Here is a 27550-nt window from a genome sequence, read left to right on the forward strand (position 1 = left end):
AAATGTGTTTGTTTTTAAATTTGATTTTGTGTGTAATTGTGTGTTTATGCAACGCTGCTGGGTTGACAACTACTGACATTCTGCCTGCAACAATTCTAATATAACTATATAGAGAAATAAGAAAACCTGTAAAAGGAAAGAAGAAATTCTACACCCTAATGTGTGGGGGAATGAAACCATTTGCCACCTGTAAGAAATGTGTTTCTGTTTGGAGCTATGCCCTACTTAAAAGAATAACCCTAAACCCAGCATTGTTGCGCAAATTTACATTTTATGGAGAGCCTCTTCGTGGTAAGTCAACAAAAATACGGAGCGTAAAGGGACAGTGCGATTAACAAAAATGATACAACACACGAAGTGCAGCTAATCTTACCAACGAAAAGTTGGCCCACGCTCGAGAACTCCCCCCTAAAGCCTTAACGTGCTAGTAATAAATTCACGGTACCGTTCACCAGTACTACAATTTGTACCGTACTGGTGTTGAAGCTTTTGTTCCATCCACTCCTCTCTGCCGTCTCCGTCTGCAGAACCCGGATACAATTTCAATCTTTGCTTCATTCTTGTCTGTTTGAAACAGAGGGTTAATAACTTGATATTTCTTAAATAACAAACCCTTCGCCATTATAGGCCGCGCTAAAGACTGAAAACCAGTCTTTATATAAGCTGCTGTGGACAAATGTGTTACCCCCAAGAGCATTGAAAGTCGGAACGCAAACCTTACCTTTGTATTTCGGCAGCAAGGTCGTAGGAACGTAGCTCTCCCAGTGTGAACATCCGCGCACAAAACCTGTTCCTGAAACTAAACCATTAATCCCCTTTCCACAGTAATAATACTTCACAGTAGAATAATATTTACAATACAATAACATACAATATTGAATATACTAATTAAGCCGCCCCCATAAGAGTAATAATATATTTTATAATAGAAAAATAATCCCACTATACATATATATATAAATATAGTATAGCATACAATACTGAATATAATAGTGCTTATAATACATCCCAAATAAGAGCATTAATTTACAATAACATTATACGACCACACACAAAGCTTCAACACAACCTTAAAAAAATGAATTAAATTAACCTAAAACCGACAAAAATGGCCCACTGCGGCCAAACAATAAATGAAACCGACTCGGTTTAACAGGAAGCATAAAAAGCCAACCTCGGCCGACACAATGTGGGTCGAAAGCCCAACAATAACAACAACAACAACAACAACAATAACAACAACTGCCAAATCTGGCGACCAACAATGCGCAACAGAATGTGCAAATCAAATCAAGAACGAAATTAGAGCGTTTAAAAAGCTCAAGAACCAAACTAGAAGTACAGCCATGCGACATCAACACAACATCATTCCAACATGAACGACCAACAAGTGAGATGCAAACTTGCAACAGCAGATTAACACTAAAATTTCAGCAAGGAGCTCAGGATAAAAAAGAAACCAAGAATTCCTATTTTTCGTTAATTTCCCAAATCTTCTTTTCTTGTTTCTTTATTTATCCTAAAAGCGCGAAATTGCTCCCAATTTTGCAGGAATTTGCTCATTTTTTCGGCGTTGATTCCGTAATTTAATTATTACAGGCGCCAGTGTTTCCGATTAAAAAATGTCAGTGTTTCCGAGATTTAGCGCCTTCAGTTTTTCTGGGCATTTTGTAATGTTTGTTACGACATATTGTAGCAACGTATGTTATTTCATAGCGCCATAATAGCGCCGTCAAATATTTGCAAAATACAAGTCAAGGGTTTTGAGAGTTATATATAGTAGGTTGGGGTAAGATGGTTCATATTTTCATTCTGTTTTATCATCCCATTTGGTAGAAAACAAAATGTTTACAGATTTATAATCGTGCTGTCCTTGCGACTAAAGAACGTTGGTAATTGTTAAAACACGATTAGGGAAATATGGGATATTATTAGGCTAGTCGTGTTCATTCTACCCTACAGTACTATGCGCGTTTTTCTTAATCTTCGCCAGCGCAATCAAAGAGACAGATTAGAGCCACTTAGCGCCACCTCGCGAGGAAATTCCAGCGGCCCAGGTGTGATTGTGGCGGTCAACGCGATGCTATTGTGTCGTCACACCTAGAATCGTGGGAAAGTGTTCCAATACGTTGTCTCGTGCTAGACACGCGATCGATGCTCTATGAGCGCAAACCCCTTCGAAGAACAAAGGGAAATGGGCGTGGCAACAAAACTTTTTTTCCTTGAGGTACCGAGAAGATTTTTTAAAAAGTGACCTAAAATATGGCAATCCGTGTCCCGATGATGTTAGCGGTTCGAATCCAGGGCGTGGAGGTTTTACGTTCTCCTAGACGCCCATAGAATGGCGAGAATAGAAATATATAATTCTGTAAATATGTTTTGTTTACCACCAAATAAGACGATAAAAGTGAATGAAAACTAGGACCATCTTACCCCAACACTTAAACTATTACTGGAAGAGAAGCACTGGTACACGTCATGCCGACGGTCACGAACGTTCATTTATAAACGTGAAGTACAAACGTTTTGCTTAACTGAGACAATACCCAACTTCGTCGCGACTTGACGTCGATTTCTCTTTGTTTTATTGTTACAAAACAACTGCGTCATTTGATTTTAATTATTCGGGAAAAACAGATCGAATTCTTGAATTTGTTTGATTTCCGGTTTTGAGACAATGATTCAAACGATACCTACGTAACAATGGTCAGTGTCACGCAACAAACGGTCGTTTCTTTATTGATTGATGGTTTTGTTTCGTAACAATTAATGTTTCGATATCGCGTTACCTGTGACCTCATAATCGCGATTGTAAGTTTGTTTAAAGAACAATTGCTGGGGTCGAGTTGTTTTAACCCTCGTATGACGTAACAAAGGAGTAGAAGCGTGAATCGTGTAATCGCGATTCGCGACAAACGAAACTGGATCGTCGTTGATTCTTCATCTTACGATGAATTTAAAACGATTGTAAAGTCAAGACGACAGGATGTGTTATTATGACGGAATATTTTTATTATTTCGTCATTAATTTAGTTGTTACGTCATATTGATTGTATCAAACTTGAATGAAAAGATTTTTTAGTAGATATAGTTAGTCTTTTTTACAGTCGTGAGGATATGGATACTATCTCTGCAAATATTCTTTGTTTACTACGAAATCATGGGCCATCTTACCCCAACCTATTATATTTATTTCGTCATTAAATTAGTTGTTGTAGGCGCTGAATCTAAATAAATACTGTAGAAAATAGTTTAAGATTGTGACGTTATAACTATAACGTGCAAGTGTTTGTTTCGTCATAATGGATAATCCGGATACTTGGGACATACGGTCTGTGACGTCACAGGAGACAGATCAATCGGAAACAGCTGATTCGAAGCCGGAAGACGCTGATAATGACGTCACAGTTAAAGAAAAAAAAGGAAAATTTTCGAAACTTTTCAAAAGTTTGGTGAACATTGGTCGTGGTGACATCATAGCTAACAGAGTGACGCCACAATCGTTTGATTCGCCACGTCACAAGTTTCATTCTGAAGAATTACCGATGCGTGAACTTCAACAAAGTTCATTGACCTTTAATAACCCCGCGTACGTCACACAGACCTCAATAGACGATTATTACGTAACAAACCAAGATGAATTATTTTCGAATATGAACAATAAGAGCAATTATCCGATCACAATCGATTCTTCCGAAAATGACGTCAATCATCCATTCCGTAAGTAAATATGACGCCACCAACCTACGTCATCAACCGCAAACTGAAAATCATAATGGGAAATGTTCAATTTATTTAAAAATATTTCCTGACACACTGGGTAACTCGCCTGGTCCAGAGGGCACAGGTTCGAGTTTTGATGCTGCTACCATTTTGGGCGTCTGTGTTTTTAACGGTATTTTTTTACAACCCAGTGGGCACCTATGGGTTTCCCAAATTGTCAGCCACACGAAAAATTCAAAAATAAATTCCCTACAAAGTTACATACGTGGTAATTTGTAAGCTGGCACGGGGTGTATGAAACAGAACAGCCGTGTTGTAACGGTCATCGTTGCCTCGCTATACCCGAGGATGAATAAATGAATGAATGAATGTAACTTACTTTATCCTCGAATGGCCGTAAAACGACAGTGGTTATCACACGGGTTTAGCACCTCGTGCCAGTTTACGAGTTACCATGTATGTTATGTATGGCGGATGAACAAGCCTGCCTCGGATAAATAAGCTACAACCATTGACTTATCTTCAAGTGTCATGGAAACGACGGTTTTAAAACAAAGACTGCCATAGACAAAAAGGTTACATTCAATCAACATTCATCTCCAGATAAATACAAGAGTGACGTCAGTCCTACGTCATCAGTGACGCATGAGGTTGGGTTCTGGTCGCTGGTGAAGTTTCATTCATTCAAGTTATGGCGGCGAACGTACAGACCGGATACCGCGTTCCTTCATTATTGGCTGATGGTTGTAACAATAGCTTTATTCTACAACTTGTGGACGATCCCGCTTAGAGCTACATTCGTAACAGGTTCGTGGCGTTTCATATTCTATATGGGAGAGGTCCTATAGTGCGAACAGACATGGAAAATAAGATTTAACCTAGCACGGAGGGTGCTGGCGCATTGCTATATTATAAATTATCAGGCGAGGTGCCCGCATATAGCTAGTATGTTACATATGCGGTAACTTGTAACCTGGCAGGAGGTATATAAAACAGAACAACCGTGTTATAACGACTGCCGTTGGCCCGCCATGCGAGGGTACACCAAATTAGAAAACACTGATATAATCGATATGTGTATTACTTGACTTTGTAATGCAAAAATAAATCACAAACATATCACAACTCAGTGAAATAAAACGAAAATACTGTAGAGATTACAGCGAAAAAAAATGAAGCTAATTCCGAAGAATTTTTTTATAGTTAGGATACCTTTCTATTAAAAAAAATCCAGACGTTTTTCAATCTGGCTGGTGACATTTTTACTAAAACTTGTTGTACTCAGACATCCAAACACCCTGGCAGGGCGTGTGGTTCGCCATGGACGCCATTTCTGATCTCATCTACGTGATTGACATCTTTATAAAGTTTAGGACCAAGTTCCTGAAAAGTGGAATCTATATCAATGGTATTTATATATACATACATGAGCGTTAAAGAAAGCAATTTGCTTTACCCTTGCATGACGACAGTTGGTATAAGTGTCTTGCCCAATAAAACATACCCACAACAGTAGCAGCAACGAGCCTTAAACCTACGGGCACAAGGTGTATGAAACGGTAAACCTGTGTTATAACAAATGTCGTTGCCTCGCCCTGCAAGGATAAAACTAACAAGTTCATACAATAAATATTATAACTATATATGTGTCCTAGTGTCCATATATATATCATACATCAAATTTGCGACACAGCATTCCCATTAACATACAAATTAAACTAACATTGTAGACCATAACTTAATCGTCCGGCATCGCCTCCATGAATGGACGATCCTCTTCGATGTGATCTCCATCTTCCCATCTGACCTTTTCTTCATCTCCCACATCAACCCTTACTACAGGATGAACAGGATTGCAAGATTCTACAGAACAGTAAATATAAATGAATTTTACTTTTTTATCCTCCAGTGGTGGGGCAACAATAGTCGTTATAACATTGGTGTTGATACACCTCGTGCCCGCTTACGAGCTACAAATATATAAACACTATACTAGTTCCATATATAGAGTGGTAAATATGTTCACACCTAATGTACACTGACAGGCATTCATAAAATTAAATTCTTCCACAGCTGACATTCATAAGGATGGTTGAAAGCAACACAAAGTTTCCAAACATCTGGAGATTCCTGAACCTTATGCATAGTTACCTGGTTATCCTGCATTACAATGCTTGTGTCTATTTTACATTGTCGGCTACTAATGGATATGGTAAGTAATAAATTGTTAAGAGCTTTTAGCAGCTATAAAAAATAGTGTATAAAAAAGTCATGTATTTCCAATGTTTTATTTGCTATACAGCAAGACTTCAGTAAATATGTCTGAAATATTCTACACATTTTTTTAAAGCTCCTTTTCAACATGAACGCCCAACTTTTTTACAAAAAAATCATACAGTGGGTATTTTTTGGACCTATGGAACATTTAAAAACAAAAAAAACTCCAGCTAATGGATTGCCAGCTAAACTTTACCTCACAACCCACACTGTTGTTATCAATTCACTATAACTTAAACTTCATTTTACAACGACCAGGTAACTTACTTACGAGCTGGTCTTACCCCGATCCAAATTTGTTTCCGGAATACGGGTTTGTGACGCGGCAGTATTCCTACTCTTTCTATTGGTCGATAAAAGTGCTGACACTGGTTGGGGGAACTCCCTTACCTGAGACAAATTGGCAGTAAGTAATAAGTTGTTTTTTTTAAGTGAGTGTTTTAAAACATTCCTAAACATATGTGCTATGATATTAGTCATATGAAGGAATGTAACTCTTATTCATGTGACGGGGCCAGTGGATTTTGTTATATCATGAATATTATCTTTTATACACCTGTGACCGCTTATTAGTAACCACGTATGTAACTTGATGGGTGAATTTTTTTTGGGGGTGGGACTTTTTTATTTTTTTTTAATATAAGCCAATCAAAGTAATAATCATTCGTTTTTTAACTCAGGTTCGCATACACCATTCTCCTTCAACTACTATCCATCATTCTGGTGGCATTGTTTATAGGTAAGTTATGTATCACGACATCAACATATAGTACTGTGGGGAAAGATAGGACACTTGGTTGTGTTTTAAACAATTAACAACAGTCTATAAAAGTCGTGAGGATATGGTTTAATAATTCTTTAAATGTTCTTTGTTTACCACCAAATTTGACTAGAAAATAGAACGTGTCCCATCTTCCCCCACCCTACTATATATAAGAGTAACACTACACCCATGAGGAGTAGTTTCAACTTTGACTGTTTGGTGTAAATTAAATCTCCACGTATAAATTAGGTATATATTTAACCGGTATCAGACTACATACACAAAAAAAACTGAGAAAAAAAAAATTTACCTGGAAAAGTGCTTTTGGTTTTAAAAAGTCGTTTGAAAATTTGGCATTTCTGTCAATGTACAAATTAAACTTTTCCTTGGTATGCTCCCTTTAAATAAAAATATAAATTCCAGCTTACATGTCAAGTCTTGTGCATGGACAACTTTCCCGTAGAATGACTTTGGAAAATGAAATCCAAACAACAAGGAATTACTTTGCAAGGACAAGTCTACCTGAGGAATTAAGACACAAAGTTGAATTGTTCTATCAACATATGCTCAACCAGTAAATAACTTTTAAGCACATATTGAATCCTTTTATTAGCTGTAACTTTTATAGCAGGGTTTAACCATATTCTAACTTGTTTTTTTAAAGTTTAAACTAATTTAAACTTACTTTTACCATATTTTTAAATTTTCCCACCAATACCCCCCATACTTCCAAGAATTACTTTTAAAAATTAAAAACATGTTTTTTTTCAGTTCTGAGTTGGGTCATTTAGACAAAGGACGACTATTACGTCATCTTCCTTTGTCTGTGAGAAATGAGATCACAAACCATGATTGTTACGCAGCATTTAAACAGGTTTGAGCAATTTATGTTTATTTTTAGAATAAATTGGTAATTAATAAGCCGTCATGCGAGGGTATTTAAGTTACATTTATTCACTCATAAAGTTACATATGTGGTAACTTGTAAGCAGACACGAGGTGTATGAAACAGAACACTCATGTTATAAATATTGTTGTAGCCAGCCGCATGAGGACAAATAAGTTACATACATAATAACTTGTGAGCGAGCACAAGTTGAAAAAAACAGAACCCCTGTGTAATAAATAACACATCTCCCACATTTAAGTTACAACCATTCATATTCAGATACCTGAACTGATGAACTTGAGCTCATCCACTCTAAGAAGGTTGATTGGAAAGTTGGAGAGGTTGGTTTACCTTCCTGGGCAGTTTGTTTATAAAAGTGGGGAACCTGCGCGGGAGGTTTACATTGTGGGAAGTGGTGTGCTACAAAATATAAGGTGAGCAAAACTTGGTACTTCACAGTCTATTTTATATTGATTATCTCTTTCAATTCCATGGCTGTAGCAGCAATATTTGCAAAAATGTAAATGTTAATTTATTTCTTTACCAAAAAATGGTAATTCAATACAAAACCCATAAATTATAATATAAGTTTCAAATCCACATATGTTAGGGTAGGGAAAGAAGGAACACATTTTTATTCCATTTTTTCGTTTAATTTGGTAATAACAAAATGACATTCAAAGAATTATAAAACCGTATCCTTCCGACTCTCATAGACCATTGTTAATTGTTTAAACGTTAGTCAGGATATTGGGATTTTATGTGTTAATGATGTCCCATCTTCCCCCACCCTACTATATTCTGTAAATGTCGTAACTACTATATGTGGAAGTCCATCTTACCCCACAGAACCATAAAACTTTATTTTTTAATTACCAGAGAAATTGACGGCCATGTTAACCTGGTCCTTGACGGTGAAATATTTGGGGAAGAGAATTTCCTTTCCATGCATCAGACATTAAAACGTAGCAGCAACGTTACTGCTTGTGGCTACACAGAACTGTATATGCTGAGAGCTGCAGATGTAATTGAAGTTCTGAACCTGGAAGTCTCTGTAAGTTGTAGTTAATTATAAAATACATTTTGATACAAAATAAAACATCTTGTAGTTTTAATTTTATTTTATAAAAGTGAGGTCTTTGTTTAAGGATTTAGGGCCCAAAAAACTTTATTTTAATTAATCCGATAACAGGCAGTAAAACAGCTGTTGCTATGTCAGTACAAGAAATAAAAAAGTATATCTAAAAGCAACTGTTTTCAAATATTGTTCTAGGTAAACCGAACAGATTCCAACTAAAAGAACATTTTAAACGCTTTTAATGTTGTTGAATATAATTTCTTAGTCTAAAAAATTAACTATAATAATTTGATTGCATCTTTTGATTATAAATTATAATTCACAGAGCCATAAATCTATTGGTTCCACTGCTAAAAAGTCAACAGCAAAAACACAATCTATCAGTGGGGTGGATGTTAGTTTGGAAAGCACAAGATATACAACAATAACGTGAGTTATTATTATATCACAATTTTTATTAAGCATTTTGAAAATGATTGCAAAAGTCATCTTATTTAAAGAACGAAGAGAGGGGAACAGCAAAACAACAGTTGTTAAATACACTATGTATAAAAGGGCAATCTGGCTTAAACCCTGGGTTCTCAGCAAGGACCCTACGCATATTAAATTCCATTCTATGTTGGTGGGGTATTTGTTTCCAGGCTAGATTTGGACAAAAATGCCACCCATATAGAAACTAAAATGCACCAAATATTATTACAGGTTGCCTTTTTTTTAAATTATGAAAATTTAAGTAAAAATTCCTAACATTTCAGCCAATCAGACGACAGATCAAGGTGGACACATGGTAGCTCACCCGACAGTGCTCTACCTCCCTCTCCTGGTAGGAAACAAGAAGAAGAGGTGAAACTTCCGAAAAACATTGGCCTTATAGTTCGTCCAGACATTGCCAACAAATTGAATCTTATCTACCAACAAAACAAAGAGCATTTGAAATATTCTTTGGATACTTTTTGGGTAAATTTATTTTACTATTTTCATCACTAGAACTATAACGTGCATAGTCGTCATAATTTATTTGCTAAACATAGTTGCGTAAAATCGCTTAATTAACAAGTAATTAATACCTACACAGCTCCAAAGTCAAGCACACTACCAAAAATCAGGCACCCTTTAGTTAACAGAACTATTTGGCCTATTTTAGGTTATGGAAAAATAAAAATAAAACGATACGTGCTTATTCATTAGAGCTATGCTCTCTTGTTATAATTTTTATTCTAACAGAACCAAGAAATATCAACATTTCAACAACAACTCACCGAAACCGACAAACAGCGCGACCGACGCGTTAATGACGTCATCAGAGATAAAGATGACGTCACTGAGAACGATGTCACAACTGATCCATCTACGTCATCAGCTGAAAGTTTAGCAACGTCTGAAAAGAAACAAAACAACTTATTTACGAGAACGGTGACGTATTCGGGAAAAAACCGTAAACGAACAGTGTTGCCAGTTTCGGCAACGAATTCGACGAAATCTAATTCAAAGTATAGACGACCAAGTGCTATACAGGAAACACCGCTTGATGTTTACGGCTCTCTTGTCTCACTAAACACTTTAAAATGATTCTACTTGACACATATATCGCTTTTTAATATTGTTTACCGTATTTTACCGTATACCGTATCCTCTGTGTATTGCAGACTGTACTGCGTGTCAAAAAAAATACATATAGTAATGAAAGAATGAATGTAACTTGCTTTATCCTGGCGTTGCCGAAAAACGCTAGATAGTATCTGTTATATTCCGTATGTTACTTTTAAAATATACCTTGGGTTTAAAACATCTAATAATTGATAATGGATATCACAAAGGGTTATATTCCGACATGTGTGGACAAGTATCTTGCTCTATGGGTAAAACTAAAATGCGTGCAGAATAAAAATCGATACGATAAACGGTTAGCGCTGCATGACGGGTTGTCTACATTATCAGTCATACAACAACAAAGAGATACCATGTTACATGCTTGGTAACCCATAAGGGCACGAGTTGTACGGGACAAAACAGCCGTGTTATAACGTTGGTCATTGCCCGCCACTCAACACATAGTTTCCGGCGGTCATTAGACCAACAAATAAAGTTAAATTTGTCCCAAACTATATAAATGACGTGTATAATCATAACATTGAAGATTATATATATAGTACCGCGGGGGAAGACGGGACTCTTAAGAACACATTGCGCTTCTATAATATATATATATTAGTTCCACATATCCCAAATTTAGATATATTACTGACATGTGACATAAACTATGGAGGTGTATTTCTTAATATGGGTTAACGGGCTAGAGTGCTAAATAAAATCGCTGTTTCGACAGTTCTAATTTTATTCGTCAAATTCAAAACAATGTTGGAGTTATAGTGGTAAAGTTTGGGATTTTGTAAGAGGTAACAGTTTATTAGATGTTGTTGTGGTTACACGTTAGAAGTTAATGTTTTAAATTTTTAGTTAGAACAGTCTGTTTTGGTGTGTCTATTTAAATTTATGGTTTTTAAATTACACGAGAATCATAATCAGATCGAAGAGGTGGTACGCCAACTCCTTAGCCCAGGTCGCGTGGCGTGGCTTGATGTAAGACCACCTCACCAATACAAAATAAAACTGAACCAGCTAAAAAAATGTATTGCCCGGATCATAGTGTACTGGCTTACATGACCGCGTTGTATTTATGTTTAGTTAAACGCAATATGAATCATACAGCGATGACGAAGTGACTCCGCCAGCAGTTCAATTTGAGCTTTGCAAAATAACTGTAGTACTTCCCGTGTTTTAATTGTAAGCGAAACGGTAGTTGCGTACTGCAAATGAGTGTTTACCTAAGCTAAGCAATATTAGCGTAGCAGAAATGGTTTAAAACACGGTACCACGTTAGTAAAAATGTGTATAGATAGACAGTAGATTATAGTATTGTGGGGTAAAATGGGATATATTTGGCACCCTAATGCGGTGTTTTCCCATCGTGTTTTGAACAATTACGAATAGTCTATATATGAATCGCAAGGCTACGGTTATAAAATTCTGTGAATAATCTTTGTTTACTACTAAGTAACTAAATGGACAGGGAAATAAGATGAAAATACGTCCCATCTTATCCCACCATCTGGTACGGCTAAATTTAGTTGAGGTGAGAGTTAACAAATGAATGAACAAGTGTTCATTTAAGCGTTGATGAACATAAAATATTCATGTCCGACGTTATAGTTGGCTTTCATAATCGCAAAGCACACATAGTCGACCTCGGGAATAGTTTGAAACTAGGAAATATGTAATAGACAAAAATCAAGTCTAAGAGTTTGTATAATATAAGAGATATATTTCACTTAAAGGGCATCGTCAATTTTTTATTTAAATTGAATTTCCGAGGAGACTATAGTATAGCTTGATAGTTAAAGGAAAGTAAAAACTGCTCCGCTGTTGTCACATTTTAGAAACAACTAGAAACCGTAATGGGCATTAGAGCGGTAGTGAGGTCGGTAATAGTTTTAATGCTATTGAATGACAGGCAATTATCGGCAAACGGTAAGTCTTCATGCGCATTTTTATTTCTTATAACTACATTAATAATTACTAAATATACGACAGGGTCCAACATTAAGTGTGCACTGTATTGGTCTACATATAGTTTTCGAATTGGCCACATATTCCCGACCCCTTTTATATTCATTTGGCTTTGTACTCTTAATCCTAATTGGTATAACTGGTAACTCGTGTATACACTTAACCAACAGTGCGTTTTCCAGTATCCTTCTACCGTTCCTTTGCATTTCTTGGTTAAAACTAATACGTAATGTAACATATTACGTTTTTGGAAATAAAACAAAATATTCCTAAATGTAGTACTGGTGGGGTGAGATGGGACACCCTAGCACATAATATCTAAAAAAAGTGTCCCATCTTCCTTCATCCTACTATATTTGCTTTAGTGGTCAGTGTACTACTACCATGCACATTATATACAGTGTATATTAAATACAATATCTTTACAGATAACTTATACAACACTATCATCAAAAACTACGTCCCACCAGGATCGGCCGCGTATGAGGTACTCCATAAGGAAGTTAATAGTTATACAGTAGGGGGGAAGATGGGACACCATTTTAATCTATTTTCTCGTCCCATTTGGTAGTAAATAAAAAACATTCAAAGAATTATAAAACTCTTCTGATTTCCACAGACCGCTGTTGATTGTTTTAAACACGATCAGGATATTTGGATATTATGTGCTAAAGGTTTTTCATTTCCCCACGCAGTACTAACTATGTACGGAATTATTATTTGTTTCATTACTATGGTGTTCATAGCATGGCCACGTCATACGCTATATGCAACGTCCGTGTATATGTAGCGTTGTAACGTTATGGCTTCCGCGATTGTAACAGGAAGTATCAACTGTTCTGGGTATTTTACAGTAACCGCGCTTATTCAGTTTTTTATAAGCCGCGGTGGTTCCCATTAAAACGTGAGCTTGTATGTCTACACAATAGGAAATAAATATTATTGAGTGGGCTATGTTACAATCACGGCCTACTATGTAACGATACAAGGCTCCAGTCCTGTAGGTCTGAGGAACCTAAACAGATTTCGATCGCCAATGTTTGTAAATGGGAAAGAAATGAATCCTATTCCCTCTGGTCTTGCTTTTCGTGGGGTTTTTAAAGGTAAAAAAGGGTCCCACGATAAAATGGGTCCCCTGCCACACTGCAGGACCTTACTCATATAGAAAAGAATGTAACGTTGTGGGTATAATGCGAGTTATTTCTAAATTGCAGAACGCTAAAGGAAATCTGGTCCAGTACCGACCCGGTGATATTTTCATTGGCGGAATGATGCGTGTACATAAGAGGGGGACGGGCGACAAGTGTTCAACTATAAGTGACGATGGAATTCAATCCGTTGAAACGTTTAACTTAGTCTTAGATAAGGTATACACTAATGTAACTTGCAATATCCTCGGGTGGCCGGAAAACGGTAGTTAAAACACCTTGATAATATGCTGGTAGTAACTAATTATCCCGAGGTTTTATTGTTTTGAACAAGGTAGAACGTTTACAAAATAAAATGGTGTCAATATTTATAAGTAAATTCTGGTCCATGTAATGTATTTAGATAGATGCCGTATTTATACACAGGATATTTATTTAGGTAGACACAACATGGGTTCTTAGTAACCGATGACCAATATACACAAGTACGCGTCTTAGTAACTTTCCTATTCTACATTGTGTTATGCATCCTGTTTAGCAGCATGCCGTGTGATAGATCATATCCTGTTAAAATGAATATCGACAGCTATCTCCATCGTTTATGCAATATAGTTTATGCTGCTACCATTGTGGGCGTATGAGCCATTGGGCATTTTCGCCAATGGTTTGACCAAATTGTGAGCCTTACTTACAAAAAAGATAAAACTATTACCCACAAAGTTACATATGTGGTAACTCATAAGGGGGCAGGGGGTGTTTTAAACAACACTCGTGTTATTACGACCGGCGTTGTCCCACCAGCAGGAAAAAAACAGAACGGTGGTTATAGTATAGGGCGTGGGGGAAGATGAGACAACTTTTCAATCCATTTTCTCGTCCAATTTTGTAATAACAAAGAACATTTAAAAATTTTTTAAACCTTATCCTCACGACTCCAACAGGCCGTTGTTAATTGTTAGAAAAACGATTAGGATATTTAGATATTATGTGCTAAAGGTGTCCCGTCTTCCCCCACCCTACTATATTTTCGTGTATTTCTTTTCATGTTTTCACGGGTATTTCGTATTTTTTTATACACATGTTAAAAAAATAACAGCGTCGAGCCTCGAACCTGTAGCCTAGGGGCGATCAATGCATGCACAAGACCACTATTATTCATTTAATTAATTACATTTTCATGCAGGTTAACGCGGATAACAGCATCTTACGCGGAGTGAAACTCGGCTCCCTGATGATCGACACATGTGATATCGACACTCATGCTTTAAAAGGGGTAAGATAACTAATACGTGTCTGACTGCGATGCGGTGCCGAGACTTTAACTTAAATGGACTTTCCAGGTGTTGGGGTAATGTGCTAAATCTGGCCTAAATCCCAGGCCCTTGACAAGGACCTCACCCATAAAAAAAGGAATTTTAAGTTCGTCTGGGTAACGAACGTCATTGCACTAAACGGCGTTGCACGAAGAGCTATTTTTAATAGCTTAATTAGGTCACACTATTTACTGCGTGTGTGTTTTGTATGCCAATTTTATCTGAGAAAATGTCATGAAACATTACGCTCGAAATTGCTAGGGAGCTACATAAAACTAAAACCTCAATATAACATTCAAATACATTTATTAAAATTACAGAAAATGATACGTGGTACGAGGTGTTTAAACCTGGCGCGAGGTGGGTGAAACAGAACACCCTAATGTTATAACGACTGAAATAGTTGCCCCCGCTACGCGGAGATACGTTCCATAACATTTATATTAAATAAACAGAGAATCTATTTAATTTAACATAGGCTGCAAGTTTGCCGAGAGCTGTTTAAAACTAATATTAACTCTGGTCCAAACAACTCTCCTAAAACCCGGTTAATATTAGGACCTATTTTGAATTAAGCTTTATAAAAAAAAAACATTTTAGATGCGATTCTGAAACGAGAATAAACAAGTTAAATTACATACGTTTATTCATTCAACGCAAAATTAATTTTACCCCACAGGCGGTTACAACATTTCTCCCCCTGTTCCTGGGTTCGAACTCCGACCCCCCTGGCTCACAACCCGTACTGCTAGCAGGAGTTATAGGCGCGTCATCTAGTGCAGTTTCAATCCAGACAGCAAATCTTTTGAGCATCTTTAAAATACCGCAGGTAACTAGGTTTATCTCTTTGTAAATTTTACGCTTGCGCTGTGACAAGAAGTTAGCGAGCACAACAGAGTTATCAGGCGAAAGTTTGACGCTGCTACCATTGTGGGCGTATGTGTCCTTGGACAAGACACTTAACGACAATTTCTCCAACCTTAAAGGTCACTAATAGGTAGTTGTCTAAATTCTCAGCAATACATTTAAAAAAAAATAAGAAATACAGAAAAAATCACCCACAAAATTGAGCACGTTGTAACTGGTAAACAATTCGGCGCCGTGGCATAGTGGTTAGCGCGCCTGCCTGTAACCCAGAGGTAATCGGTTCAAGGCTCGACGTTGCTACCATTGTGGGCGTATGTGTCCTTGGACAAGACACTTAACGACAATTTACCCAACCTTAATGGTCACTAATAGGTAATTGTCTAAATTATCAGCCATACATAAAAAAATGAAAAATTCCCCAAAAAATAATCACCCACAAAGTAACATACATGGTAACTCATAAACTGGCACGAGGTGCTAAACCCGTGTGATAACGACTGTCGTTTTCCGGCCACGCGAGGATAAAGTAAGTTACTTTCATTTATTTATTCAGGCACGAGGTGTATAAAACAGAAAATCTGTTTTATAGCGACTGGGCTTTAATTAAATTAGTTTCATTCAACTTGTTTATCCTTAGTCTTAAACCCTATATTGTTTATATTGCGGATTCATGCAGTTGTTTTTCCCCAGCATCATATGTGTATAGTCGGCAATGCAAATTTGCATGTATGTTTCACTGCATGCTTGTTGTGCACAAGACATGCCAATAAATAAGCTCATATTACGTCATAATACTTTTTATTACTCATAGCAACTGAGTAAGACGTTTAAGAAACTGTGAATAAGAATGCAAACTGGAAGATTTAAAATACCAAACTATTTTTAAATATAGATTTGTATAGTGATAAAAGTTTGAGGTGCACCTCTAAGAGTTGACTGTTATATTATTTATATAAAACTTTATACCGACGCCAAAAAGACTGTCTATTGCGATCTGGCAAAACTTCTACTTGTCCTTGATCTAAATTCCTCATCGTAATATTAACTGGAAATACATAACGTATAGTAGGGTGGGGAGATGGGACACTTTTTCATTCTATTTTCTCGTCCAATTTGGTAGTAAACAAAAAACATTCAAAGAAATAACCGCATCCTCGCGACTCCCATAGACCGTTGTTAATTGTTTAAAACGCGGTCAGGATATTCGGATCTATGTGCTAAAGGTGTACCAATTTCCCCGACTACTATATGTATAAAACTACACCTGTGTAATACGTAAAATTGCACTTAATTTTTCCTTCCGTGGCAGGTAAACGACAGTTGTTATAACACAGGGTTCTGTTTTATACATGTACCAGCCTTCGTGCTAGCTTACAAGTTATTACGAATGTAAATTTGTGTTTATTTCTAACTTCGTATAGATCAGCCCGTGGTCCACGCATCCGGATCTTAGCAACAAAAACAGGTTTGCTTATTTCTTCCGCACTGTGCCGAACGACGCCATACAGGCCGAAGCAATGGTTGATCTTGTAGCAGAAAGAAAGTGGAATTACATGTCTGTAGTATATGAGGACGACTTGTACGGTATACGAGGAAATCGAGGTAAAGCCGTCGTTTAAGGAAGTTTAACTCTTATCTTTAAATATTTATGTATGCTACTACGGAATAAGAAGATACGGGTGTATAGTTCTGTAAATATTCTCTGTTTAATACCAAATAAGACGAAAAACGTAACCAATATAACGCTGTTTAAGTTAAACGAATGACCGCAGTATCTTCTTTATCGTTCTGTGGCGGGTCGTTTAATATCGCTATATCTTGTCTTTTCCTTTTAAATATTTGTGAATCTAGTTAGTTATTGTAATCTAATAGACAAATAAAAGCTATTATGTAGCCTATACTCTTGCAAAAGTTTAAATAAAAAAGCATATTTTTAACTTAAGATATGGCGCCCTAAAAACAATTAGAATATTCTATACAATACAGCTTGTACTGTTGTTGTAAAAATTCAATATTTTTCTTTATAGAGGTTGACATCGCTGCGAAGAAACGAGGTATTTGTATCGCAGTATCGAGAGCATTACCTCGAAACCCAACTAAGGGAGATTACAAGAAAATAGTTAACGATCTTATTAACGTAAACAAGGCTAAAGGTAATAAAACAAAATAAGTCCAAGCCTGTATTGATGATAACAGGGGTCACTTTCAACATCATTTATAATTGTCATTCATAACTACCTCCTGGGTTCTATACTGATACATGTTTGTAAATGAGTATGCAAGTGCACAGTGACGACTTACGAACACACTGTGTATACAATATTCTATCACACAACCAAAGTTTTAGCCACAGCTTTGTATATCTCAGTTCACGAATATACAGTAGGGTGGGGGAAGACGGGACACCTTTTAACTCTATTTTCTCGCCTCGTTTAATAGTAAACAAACAACATTCAAGATATTATAAAACTATATGCCCACGACTCCTATTGACCGTTAGTAATTGTTTAAAACACGATCAGGATATTTAGATATTATGTGCTAAAGGTGTCCCATCTTCCCCCCACCCTACTATACATATCTTATGTTTAAAAACATTCTGTATACCTTACAGCTGTAATCTTGTTCACGAAACTCAACGATGCAGAAGGCATTATAAAAGCTGCAGACGAAAACCCGCAGTCACGTGGTCGGTTCTTATTTATTGGTTCAGATGGTTGGGCGGGACAAGTCCCAAGTCAGAGGTTCAAATTTACTTATATAGCATCATTAAACCGTGAGTATGAGCTAAGTGTGTATAGGGAATGAATGTAATTAGTTTATCCTAGCGTGGCCGAAAACCACAGCTTACGAGTGATCGCATGTATGCTACTTTGATAAATCATTAAGGGGAGGAATTTTTTCTTCGTTTTTTCTTACATGGGTGATAATTTGGACAACCAATAAGTGCAAAATATAAACAACTAATTCATTTGTTATACTATATGGCTGTCTATCAAATACAACTGGTAAAATGTAAACCGTTACCCTCGTATATGGTGGGCCCCATGAAACGGAGATAAATCAATCATTTGAACTTTCCTCGCAGAGTCACTGACTTTTCAACCAAAACGAAACATAATTACGAATCTACGTCCGTATATGACGAACCTAACACTTGCAAATCATCTTAACGCGAACAGAACTCCCAGTACACGGAATCCATGGTTCGCAGAGTATCTAGCTTCTAAACTAAAGTGTCAGCTTCCAGGTAATTACCCGTTAGGTAGTTACCCACTAGACAAACTTTTCTTCCAACTGCAATTACATGCAGTGTGTTCTGCTTTATCTAAATACTTGCAACCCACTGTTGTTTTATTCAAGTATTTGCACAATTATATAGTAAGTTGGGGTGAGATGGCTTCCAATCTACTTTATCGCCAACTTAAAAGTAAACAAAGAACATTTACAATAATATATAGCCGTGGCCCTGTGACTTTAAAAAGCGTTAATAACTGTTAAAACACGGTCTGAAAATGTGGGTTTACTTTTCTAAGGGTGTCCTACCTTGCCCCATAGGCCTATATATATATATATATATATATATATATAGTAACCTGCTATAATTAAATATTTGCAACCCATCAGCTGTGAGTTCCTTATTGTGGATGCGAATAAATGTATTGATTCCAAATAACCAAGAGAAGAAAATTAACAAACTCAGTGTAATGAAATGTAGGCGTTGCTATATTTATATGGAAAACGTATCAGTTAAAACTGGTGGGTGCCGAATTTTTAACATTTCTATTCCCAGGTTCAATAGTAAACTTAACAGTTCGAATGTGCACGGACAACGACAAGTTAGACCCGGCAACGTACACCACACTAGCTAAAATGCAGGTTATTATGAAGATGTATAGCGACGATGTACGAACGAATGAATGAATGGATGAATGAATGAATGGATGAATGAATGTAGTCCAATTTATCAGCCATACATAAAAAAATGAAAAAATCCCCCCAAAAATAATCACCCACAAAGTAACATACATTGTAACTCGTAAGCTGGCACGAGGTGGTAAACTCGTGTTATAACGACTGTCGTTTTCCGGCCACGCGAGGATAAAGTAAGTTACTTTCATTTATTCATTCATTCAACTTACTTTATCCTCGCTTGGCCGGAAAACGACAGTCGTTATAACACGGGTGTTAATACACCTCGTGCCAGCTTACGAGTTACCATGTATATGTTACTTTGTGGGTGTTTTATGTAACATATATATACATTTTTGCAGAGTGTTGCAGACGCTGTATTAGCATTAGCGCATTCGCTCGATAACTATCTTCGTGATGCGTGTAAAGGCTTACCAGGGTTGTGTGCAAGCGTGAGGAAAAATGGAACTAAATTACCTCAAAACGTTTACCCTTATCTAAAGAACGTCACACTTAATGGTATGCATGTCATATACCTTAAGTGTTATATATTTTAGTGTTATATATTATTAAACACCCTCTTCAGTATACTATGGTTAATATTAGGGTAACTTTTGTTATTTCTATGGTTTTAAAAAATATAAAAGTAAGAAAGTATGCTAAACATGAATAAGTTATGTTAAATTATCACTTTAAACGCTTACAGCTGACACTTATGCCCGTGTGTAATGTTTGAGGTTGAACCTTTCTGGCACATTTAAATAAATATAATACCCTCGTATTTGATGCGTTATCTTTAACTTTATCTAAACTGATAACGTTTAAGTGCTGGAAAACTAAGCAAATATTTGCCCATATATGTATAACGGTTTTAACTATAATATATAGTAGCGAGAAAGATGGGACACTTTTGCACTTTTTTCGTCTCATTTGGCACTCAACAAAAAGCGTTAACAGAATTATGAAACCGTATCCCCACGAATCTACTGTTGTTAATTATTAAATCACGTTCAGAATATATGAATAATATTTGCCAAAGGTGTCCTATCTTCCCCCACCCTACTACATTCCCCATAAATGTGTGGTCAAAAAGATAAATACCAAGTTATGTTATGTTACGCAGGCATAAATAACAACACATTTCGCTTTGATGCAAACCAGGACGGTGCAGCAATCTACGATATTGCGTCATTTTTGGGAGAACAAAAATGGAAGAACGTTGGAATATATCAAAACAAAAGTGAGTCAAATGTTCTCCGTTTTGTAGACATATTTTTAAAAATATAATTTTAATTTAACAATTTTTGAAAAGTCAGTATTGTGCTGCGCTGCTTTTTATCCTGTGCGCAAGTGGTGTAAAAACCATACGATTTATTACACACATCATATAAATAAATATATATAAGATTAGGAATTCGTGTTCTGTTGCGATTTAATAAAGTAATTCACACACGTTGCTTCTCCATAGGAATTTCGTGGTATGGGAGATATAACGATACGATTGACGTCACTTCCGTGTGCAGCCAACCGTGCAAGATCGGGGAAGCGAGAAAAATTGAATCTTCGGTAAGTCAAAAATAAATAAACTGCTCTTGTGCAAACGCAAATTTCGTTTTGAAACCGACTTTTTTACTCGTGTGTAACTGGTATATGGTATTTTACGCCAGACTGATTTTACCGAATTCAAGGCTCGACGCTGCTACATTGTCGGTATGTTCTTTGTTTATCACCAAATGAGATGGAAAAATAGAATGAAAAAGTGTCTCTTCTTTCCCCACTCCACTATATATGTATGGTAAAGTGCATTACAGTATAGCAGTGGTGTGGGGGAAGATGGGACACTTTTATCACATAATATCTAAATATCCTGATCTTGTTTTAAAAAAATAACAAAGGTCTACGGGAGCCGTAAGGAGACGGTTTAATAATTATTTGAATGTTCTTTGTTTACTACCAAATGTGGCGAGTAAATAGAATGAAAGGTGTAGCATCTTGCCCCACTCTACTATATAAAAGATTGCAAAACTTAAATTAACTTTTATCCGCAGGTTTGCTGTTGGCAATGTCAGGCTTGCTTTCCTGGTCAATACGTGAGTTCTAATGGAACAGAATGTATGAGTTGTCCTATCGGGCAAAAACCGAGCGCTAACAAAGATGCATGCGTTCCATTGGCTATACGGTGGGTTAAATAAACAGTTAATGATGTTGAATGAATGTATTTATTATCCTCGCGTGGCGGGTAGCGACAGTCATAACACAGTCGTTCTGTTTCATACACGTTGTGCCTGCATACGCGTTATCATACGGGTGCTTTTTTGTAGATGATATTTGAGACAACCCATAAGCAACCAATTTGTCGGTCCTGGAAAAGGACACATACGTCTACAAGGGTCGAGCCTCGCATAAGTAACCCTGATGGGCTCGTGGCATGCACTGTAATCATTTGGCACGGTGCCGGACTCCTGTACTGTTTAAATTACCGTTTTTTGATCCCCTACTTTTCCACAGTGTGCTACAATATGACACACCGTATGCAATCGCATCTTTAATCGTAGCGGGGTTGGGTATCCTGATGACGATAATGGTTGCTACCGTTTATTACACACGACGGGATACACCGATCGTAAAAGCATCGGGCAAAGTAAGTATGAAGAGATGTAACTTATTTATCCTCGCGTGGTAAGGGCAACGACAGTCATTATAACACGGCTGTTCATACACCTTGTGCCAGCTTATACGAGATACAACGTATTCAACTTTGTGGGAAATTATTTGGGGGGGTGAGGAGGATTTTTTTACGTTGTATATATATATCTATAATTCTGTAAATATCGTTTTGTTAACTACCAAATGGGACGAAAAAAGAAATCAAAACATGAGCCATCTTACCCCAACTTAGTATATTTATTTTACTTTTTAGGAGTTATGTTCGTTTATTCTCCTCGGATCTCTCATGTCGTTTGCAAATGCTTTTGTTCTGTGCTACCCTCCCTCAGATACAACTTGTATAATTGCAAGGTTATTTTTATGCTTTGGTCCTACCATCATTTACTCTGGCTTGCTAACGAAGACGATACGAGTTGTGATTATATTTCAATCCAAGAAAGTTCTCCCGCCAGAGGTAAGTTAGTTATGACGAATACAGTAATATATATATAGTAGGGTGGGGGGAGATGGGACACCTTTAGCACGTGATATTTAAATATCCTGATCGTGTTTTAAACAATTAACAACGATCTATGTAAGTCGTGAGTATACGGTTTGATATTTCTTTGAATGTTCTTTGTTTACCACCAAATGGAACGAGTAAACAGAATGAAAAGATGTCCCATCTTTCCCCACCCTACTATATTATATATACATCGTTCGAACTACACGAAAAGTCCGACCAACTTGACGCGTTCGATTCACGGCTCCCAGCCCATCCACAACAGAAATAATGCTGAACGTAAAATTTATTTATCTGTTCGATTACAATAAATACGCTTTATATAAGTACAACGTATACGCAGATATGGCTACTTATAGACAAAATAACAGTTGCTTAAAACATACTGGAGCCATTATTGCAAAAGGCCCCGCCTACGTACAACTGAATTGACAAATATTTTTGTTTCCGTTTTGTATATTTAAACATTTTTTGTTTGTCTGCTATTGTATCTACAGTAGCGTCTGGGGTTCTAATCCTTTTGTTACGTATTTCGTAGCACCGGATCTTTACTGTATTTCATTACATAAGAATCGTTCAACCCTATATGAGCACCAGATCAGGGTCGGATTGGTGGAATTTATTATAGTTAAAGGCGACGATACTGTTATTAATAAAACGTTTTTTTCAATTTTAGGTCAAAATGTTCCTTCGACCTACATACCAAATCATAACAATGTTCGCATTTACATTGCTGCAAGTTCTGGCGGTGGGAGTTTGGTTTGGGGTGAGGCAAACCCCAGCAGAAGTAATTTTTCCTTCGTCTTCAGTCGCGTTTAGAAGTTGTAAGGATTTAGAAGATGTTTCTGTTTTAGCTGGGCTCGTGGTCCCAGCACTACTTATGCTTGCGTGTACTGTGTTGGCAACAGTTAATAGGAATGTACCGACCGGGTTTAATGAGACTCAATATATTGGTACGTTCATTAATATAGTACGCATGGTATGTTGCCTATATAGGCGATGTTACATGTACGTTCTTTCGTATGCTCATCTAAAGGCCATAAATCCCAGGTCCTTCACAAGGTCCTCAACAACATAAAATAACATAGAACAGAATAACTCTGTAACCGTTCACACTCTATACTTACAACTAAAAGTATAAAGTATTCTCGTGCTGGCTTTTAAATAAGTTGTCATAACTCGTAAGCTGACACGAGGTGTATATAAACACCCGTGTTATAACGACTGTCGTTTGCCGACCACGCGAAGATAAAATAAGTTACATTCATATTCATATACTGTTATTAAAATATCTGTGCAGGTTTTACAATGTACGCTTCCTGTGTAATATGGCTTGCATTTTTACCAATATATATCACCAACACTTACAACTTTGGAATCAAGGTAAGTTCTTTAGCGTTAAAGTATTAAGGTAATGCGGAAGCTTTGGCTTTTAGAGTTATTGGTCTGACTTAATTTCCACTCTGTTTTAATTCACATTACATTTGTGGTTATATAGTGGGGTGGGGGAAGATGGGACACCCTTTCATTCTATTTTCTCGTCCCAGTTGGTATAGTAAACAAAGAAAATTTAAAGGTGTCCCATCTTTCCCCACTCACTATACATTACCCTTTATGCGCATGCGCAATAAGATTAAGCAAGAGAAAGCGAAAAGAATATGGAGAGTTCAAATGCACTGTTTTTAAGCAACAGACTAAAAAGCGCCTTTACCTGCTATCAAACAGTTGTTATAACCAAAGTTAGTATAGACTATAGACCAAGTTAGGAAACGGCGCTCGTGTCCGCCATTATGGAGCCCACAGAGCGTGAATCGCCTATACAAATGCATGGTCGGCATGTGTTTATTTAGTTCTTGTAAGCGATACAAAGCTAGAAAACACGTATAGCGGTTGTTTTAACATTAAAAATATAATTTCTAATATAAATCTTGTTATATAATATTAAATCTAGGAATTGTGAAGTAAATTAATATTTTGACTGTTTTTTCGGCGTACAGTGTGGTTTAACAGGATACTTTACGTTGGCGATTAAATCAGCTTAGTTTACATAATACGATAATAGTATATGATCATACCTACGAATCTACAGAGCTATTCTTTACTACATTTATAACCCAACATGAGTGGACATGCAGCTTCAAACTGCTTAAGTACTAGCAGATAAGGTGTTCGCGTTTTCCGATTTCATAAAGACCCGTAACGCAAAAAAGGTAGCTTACTAATTCAAGCAGAGGACCAAAAATAATAACTTGGTATTGTTTTCCTCAATGTCACTTTGATATTAGGCAAATTTTACACAGATACCTTAAGTTTCGTTGCCGGGTATACGTGTTAAGTTTGTGAGCCAAAAAGTAAAATCACGGCAATTTACATGCAAAACTGCAGCTAGATACACCAGTTTATGGTAATGTTATGCGTTTGTATTTATGGTAATGTTATTTTTGTTTGTATTTTTATATTTTAAACATGTTCTTTTATGTTTTTGGCTAGTAAACCTGATATTTTCTGTTTTTTTACTCTTTAATCGATTGAGTGTTCAATAAAAGTTGATTATTTTTGTGAGGTTTATTATTGTGATAAGATATAACATTAGTAGAAAACCATTTTTACGCGCAGAAGTGCTTAGTTTTTAAAAAATCGCAATATTTAAACGAAAAACAGCACCCAGCAATGATAAAATGCTATACCGTGGGCTCCGTAATGGTGGCGACTATGACGTCATAGACGCGAGACAATGGATAACAAGACTCGTTGTTTTACAATCCGTTTCCTAACTTGGTCTATACTAACTTTGGTTATAACCGTTGGCAAAACAGACGAGACGACATACATACGAAACTACCCGGTTACAACTTTGGCTTAATACAAATATCGGTCGCATATCTACTAAAAACATTTTCTTATGTAGCATCGTTCATATACACATCACGTAAAAACAGTATTAAAAATACGTAAAGGGCATATACAGTATATATGAAAACAAACACAAATACAACTTACGAAATGCTTTGATTTTAACTCAGCAGCAAATCAGCAACGACTTGTTATCACTGTCATCACATTTCAGAACTATTTAAATGCACCTAACGAATACACCACCAATTACTGCAATACATGTAAATACATGTGAATACAACATCTCTACTGTTCAGTATCTAAAACTAAAGCCTTCGCTATGAAAACGCTGATAATATCCACGCAATACCAAACCGCATGAAACAGCTGGTACTGTAGTCCTGAACTAGCAACGCCGTACTCGGACACAAGTCCCGTGTTATTCTGATTGCATCAGCTTTCTGTACAACACGGGGAAAATAATAATTGCTTCGTCATGTTATCGCGGGTAGTTCGTTAAGTAACCTTACGCTGTTAAGACACTTACGTGTCCACGCGCTGATTACGCCACAGTAATGACAATACTTACGTCACAGTAATGATGTTGGTTTTTTAATAGTGGGGAATGTTGAAACCCGTTGATTGCTATTTCAGCATTGAATTGTAGATTAAATCAGAATTAAAAGAAGATACAGATAATGAGATATTATAGGACCTTAATTATCAGACGCACCGACCTTACATATAGATTATGATATACCGAGTTACTTTTTACTTTTGGTAAATGCTGACCAAATGATTTCTTAATATAGATCGCTTCACTTTCCATCTGCCTCAGTCTCAGTGCAATCACCGTTCTAGTTTGCTTGTTCGGTTTCCGATGTTACGTCATTTTATTTCAACCCGAACTAAATACACCCAAGACCGTAATGTCTTCAACAGCAAGGCCATCAAGGTATCAATAAATATGAATGCTTCTTTCGTTTTTTTATGTATAGTTAAAATTTTAACAACCCATAATAAAGGACCACTGAGTTTTAATGTCGTGGAATGCTGTCTTGTACAGGAAAAATACACGCCCACAATAGCGACACGTCGAGCCATAACGTTTTTCATCTTACCTCACAGTATTCTATTTAGATTTCGTAAATACCTAATGAGCTAAATGTAACCAACCAATTCCCTTTCAGCATACAACAGTTGCCTTCTAACACCGATGCGAACAAAACTCCTAACAACCTGACAACGGCGAACCATCAGCCACAAAGTAATCATTTATACACGTTTATACAGATATATTATGAACATTTCTATTCTGTGTGGGCGAGGTCCCATAGCGTGGCACGCCATGGACCCTGGGATTAAAGCCATGATTGGCCCATTATCCATACACTATGTGCATAGTTTTATAAGCAATGATTTTTTTCTTCTTTTTTTTGTGTATGCCGAATAATTTGGACAACCCATCAGTGACCACTGGGTCGGATCAATTACCTTTCAGTAATTAAGCGTATAACAGCACACTCAAAAAAATCGGTGATTTATAAATCCTATTTATTTAGGTCAAAACTCTGTCTATAACAGAGCCCCTCCCAGCACCTCGTCTTTCCAGATGACACCAATTGAAAACGCCAAGTTGTAAACAAGGTCTATACGTATCACCCCATGTACTTCTATGCCGATGAGATTATAAGACAACGCTCGTGAACGAATGAACGTCACTTGATATTGAAATTAAACATATATATCACTGTAATAGAGGAAGAATTTCATACGAGTTAGACCGTATAGGGATTGGCTGACAATTTAAACAACCTATTAGTGACCATAGGATTGAATTAATTAACTCGTGTCTTGCGCAAATACATATATGCTGCCCAGAATAGCAGCATCGAGCCTTGAATTGAAACTGTTCGCTAGAGGCATACCAGTAACTATTGTGCCACGGTACCGAAATGAACCAACTTTGGTCCAAATTCCAGGTTCCATGGCATGTCTATAGCGTTAGG

At 36.7% G+C, this 27550-nt stretch overlaps 2 protein-coding genes and 1 long non-coding RNA gene across 9 annotated transcripts; 2 read left to right on the forward strand and 1 right to left on the reverse strand.

Annotated features, from left to right (window-relative positions):
• LOC149737111 (uncharacterized) lies at nucleotides 1–26359 on the reverse strand. 7 transcript variants are annotated; one of them, XR_016384881.1, is made up of 11 exons: nucleotides 25707–26359; nucleotides 9990–10108; nucleotides 9527–9638; nucleotides 8529–8704; nucleotides 7936–8037; nucleotides 7192–7285; nucleotides 6285–6390; nucleotides 5447–5586; nucleotides 5180–5257; nucleotides 722–5106; nucleotides 1–564 (listed from the first exon to the last, which is right to left on the reverse strand). It is a non-coding gene; the product is annotated as an uncharacterized LOC149737111 (long non-coding RNA). The 7 variants fall into 7 exon arrangements; XR_016384882.1 differs by having other exon boundaries at nucleotides 722–5120; XR_016384879.1 differs by having other exon boundaries at nucleotides 5180–5318.
• LOC149737112 (cyclic nucleotide-gated channel alpha-4-like) lies at nucleotides 3303–10419 on the forward strand. Its single transcript, XM_089876308.1, has 14 exons — nucleotides 3303–3720; nucleotides 4327–4530; nucleotides 5009–5131; nucleotides 5454–5596; nucleotides 5797–5935; nucleotides 6259–6406; nucleotides 6681–6739; nucleotides 7187–7337; nucleotides 7535–7637; nucleotides 7932–8086; nucleotides 8532–8706; nucleotides 9056–9159; nucleotides 9486–9687; nucleotides 9955–10419. The coding sequence occupies exons 1-14, from the start codon at nucleotides 3303–3305 to the stop codon at nucleotides 10297–10299; spliced, it is 2469 nt and encodes an 822-aa protein (XP_089732434.1). The 3' UTR covers nucleotides 10300–10419.
• Nucleotides 12094–27444, forward strand: LOC149737113 (metabotropic glutamate receptor 4-like). Its single transcript, XM_089876305.1, has 21 exons — nucleotides 12094–12258; nucleotides 12726–12784; nucleotides 13512–13664; nucleotides 14629–14718; nucleotides 15438–15587; nucleotides 17047–17227; nucleotides 17653–17778; nucleotides 18240–18401; nucleotides 18714–18875; nucleotides 19419–19504; nucleotides 19900–20056; nucleotides 20661–20777; nucleotides 21006–21103; nucleotides 21586–21716; nucleotides 22046–22178; nucleotides 22458–22658; nucleotides 23383–23659; nucleotides 24007–24089; nucleotides 26354–26496; nucleotides 26732–26808; nucleotides 27104–27444. The coding sequence occupies exons 1-21, from the start codon at nucleotides 12186–12188 to the stop codon at nucleotides 27181–27183; spliced, it is 2739 nt and encodes a 912-aa protein (XP_089732431.1). The 5' UTR covers nucleotides 12094–12185; the 3' UTR covers nucleotides 27184–27444.
• The last annotated feature ends 106 nt before the right edge of the window (nucleotides 27445–27550 follow it).

This window comes from Ciona robusta, chromosome 4, assembly GCF_009617815.1.
Source record: "Ciona robusta chromosome 4, ASM961781v2".
NCBI classification, from domain to species: Eukaryota; Metazoa; Chordata; class Ascidiacea; order Phlebobranchia; family Cionidae; genus Ciona; species Ciona robusta.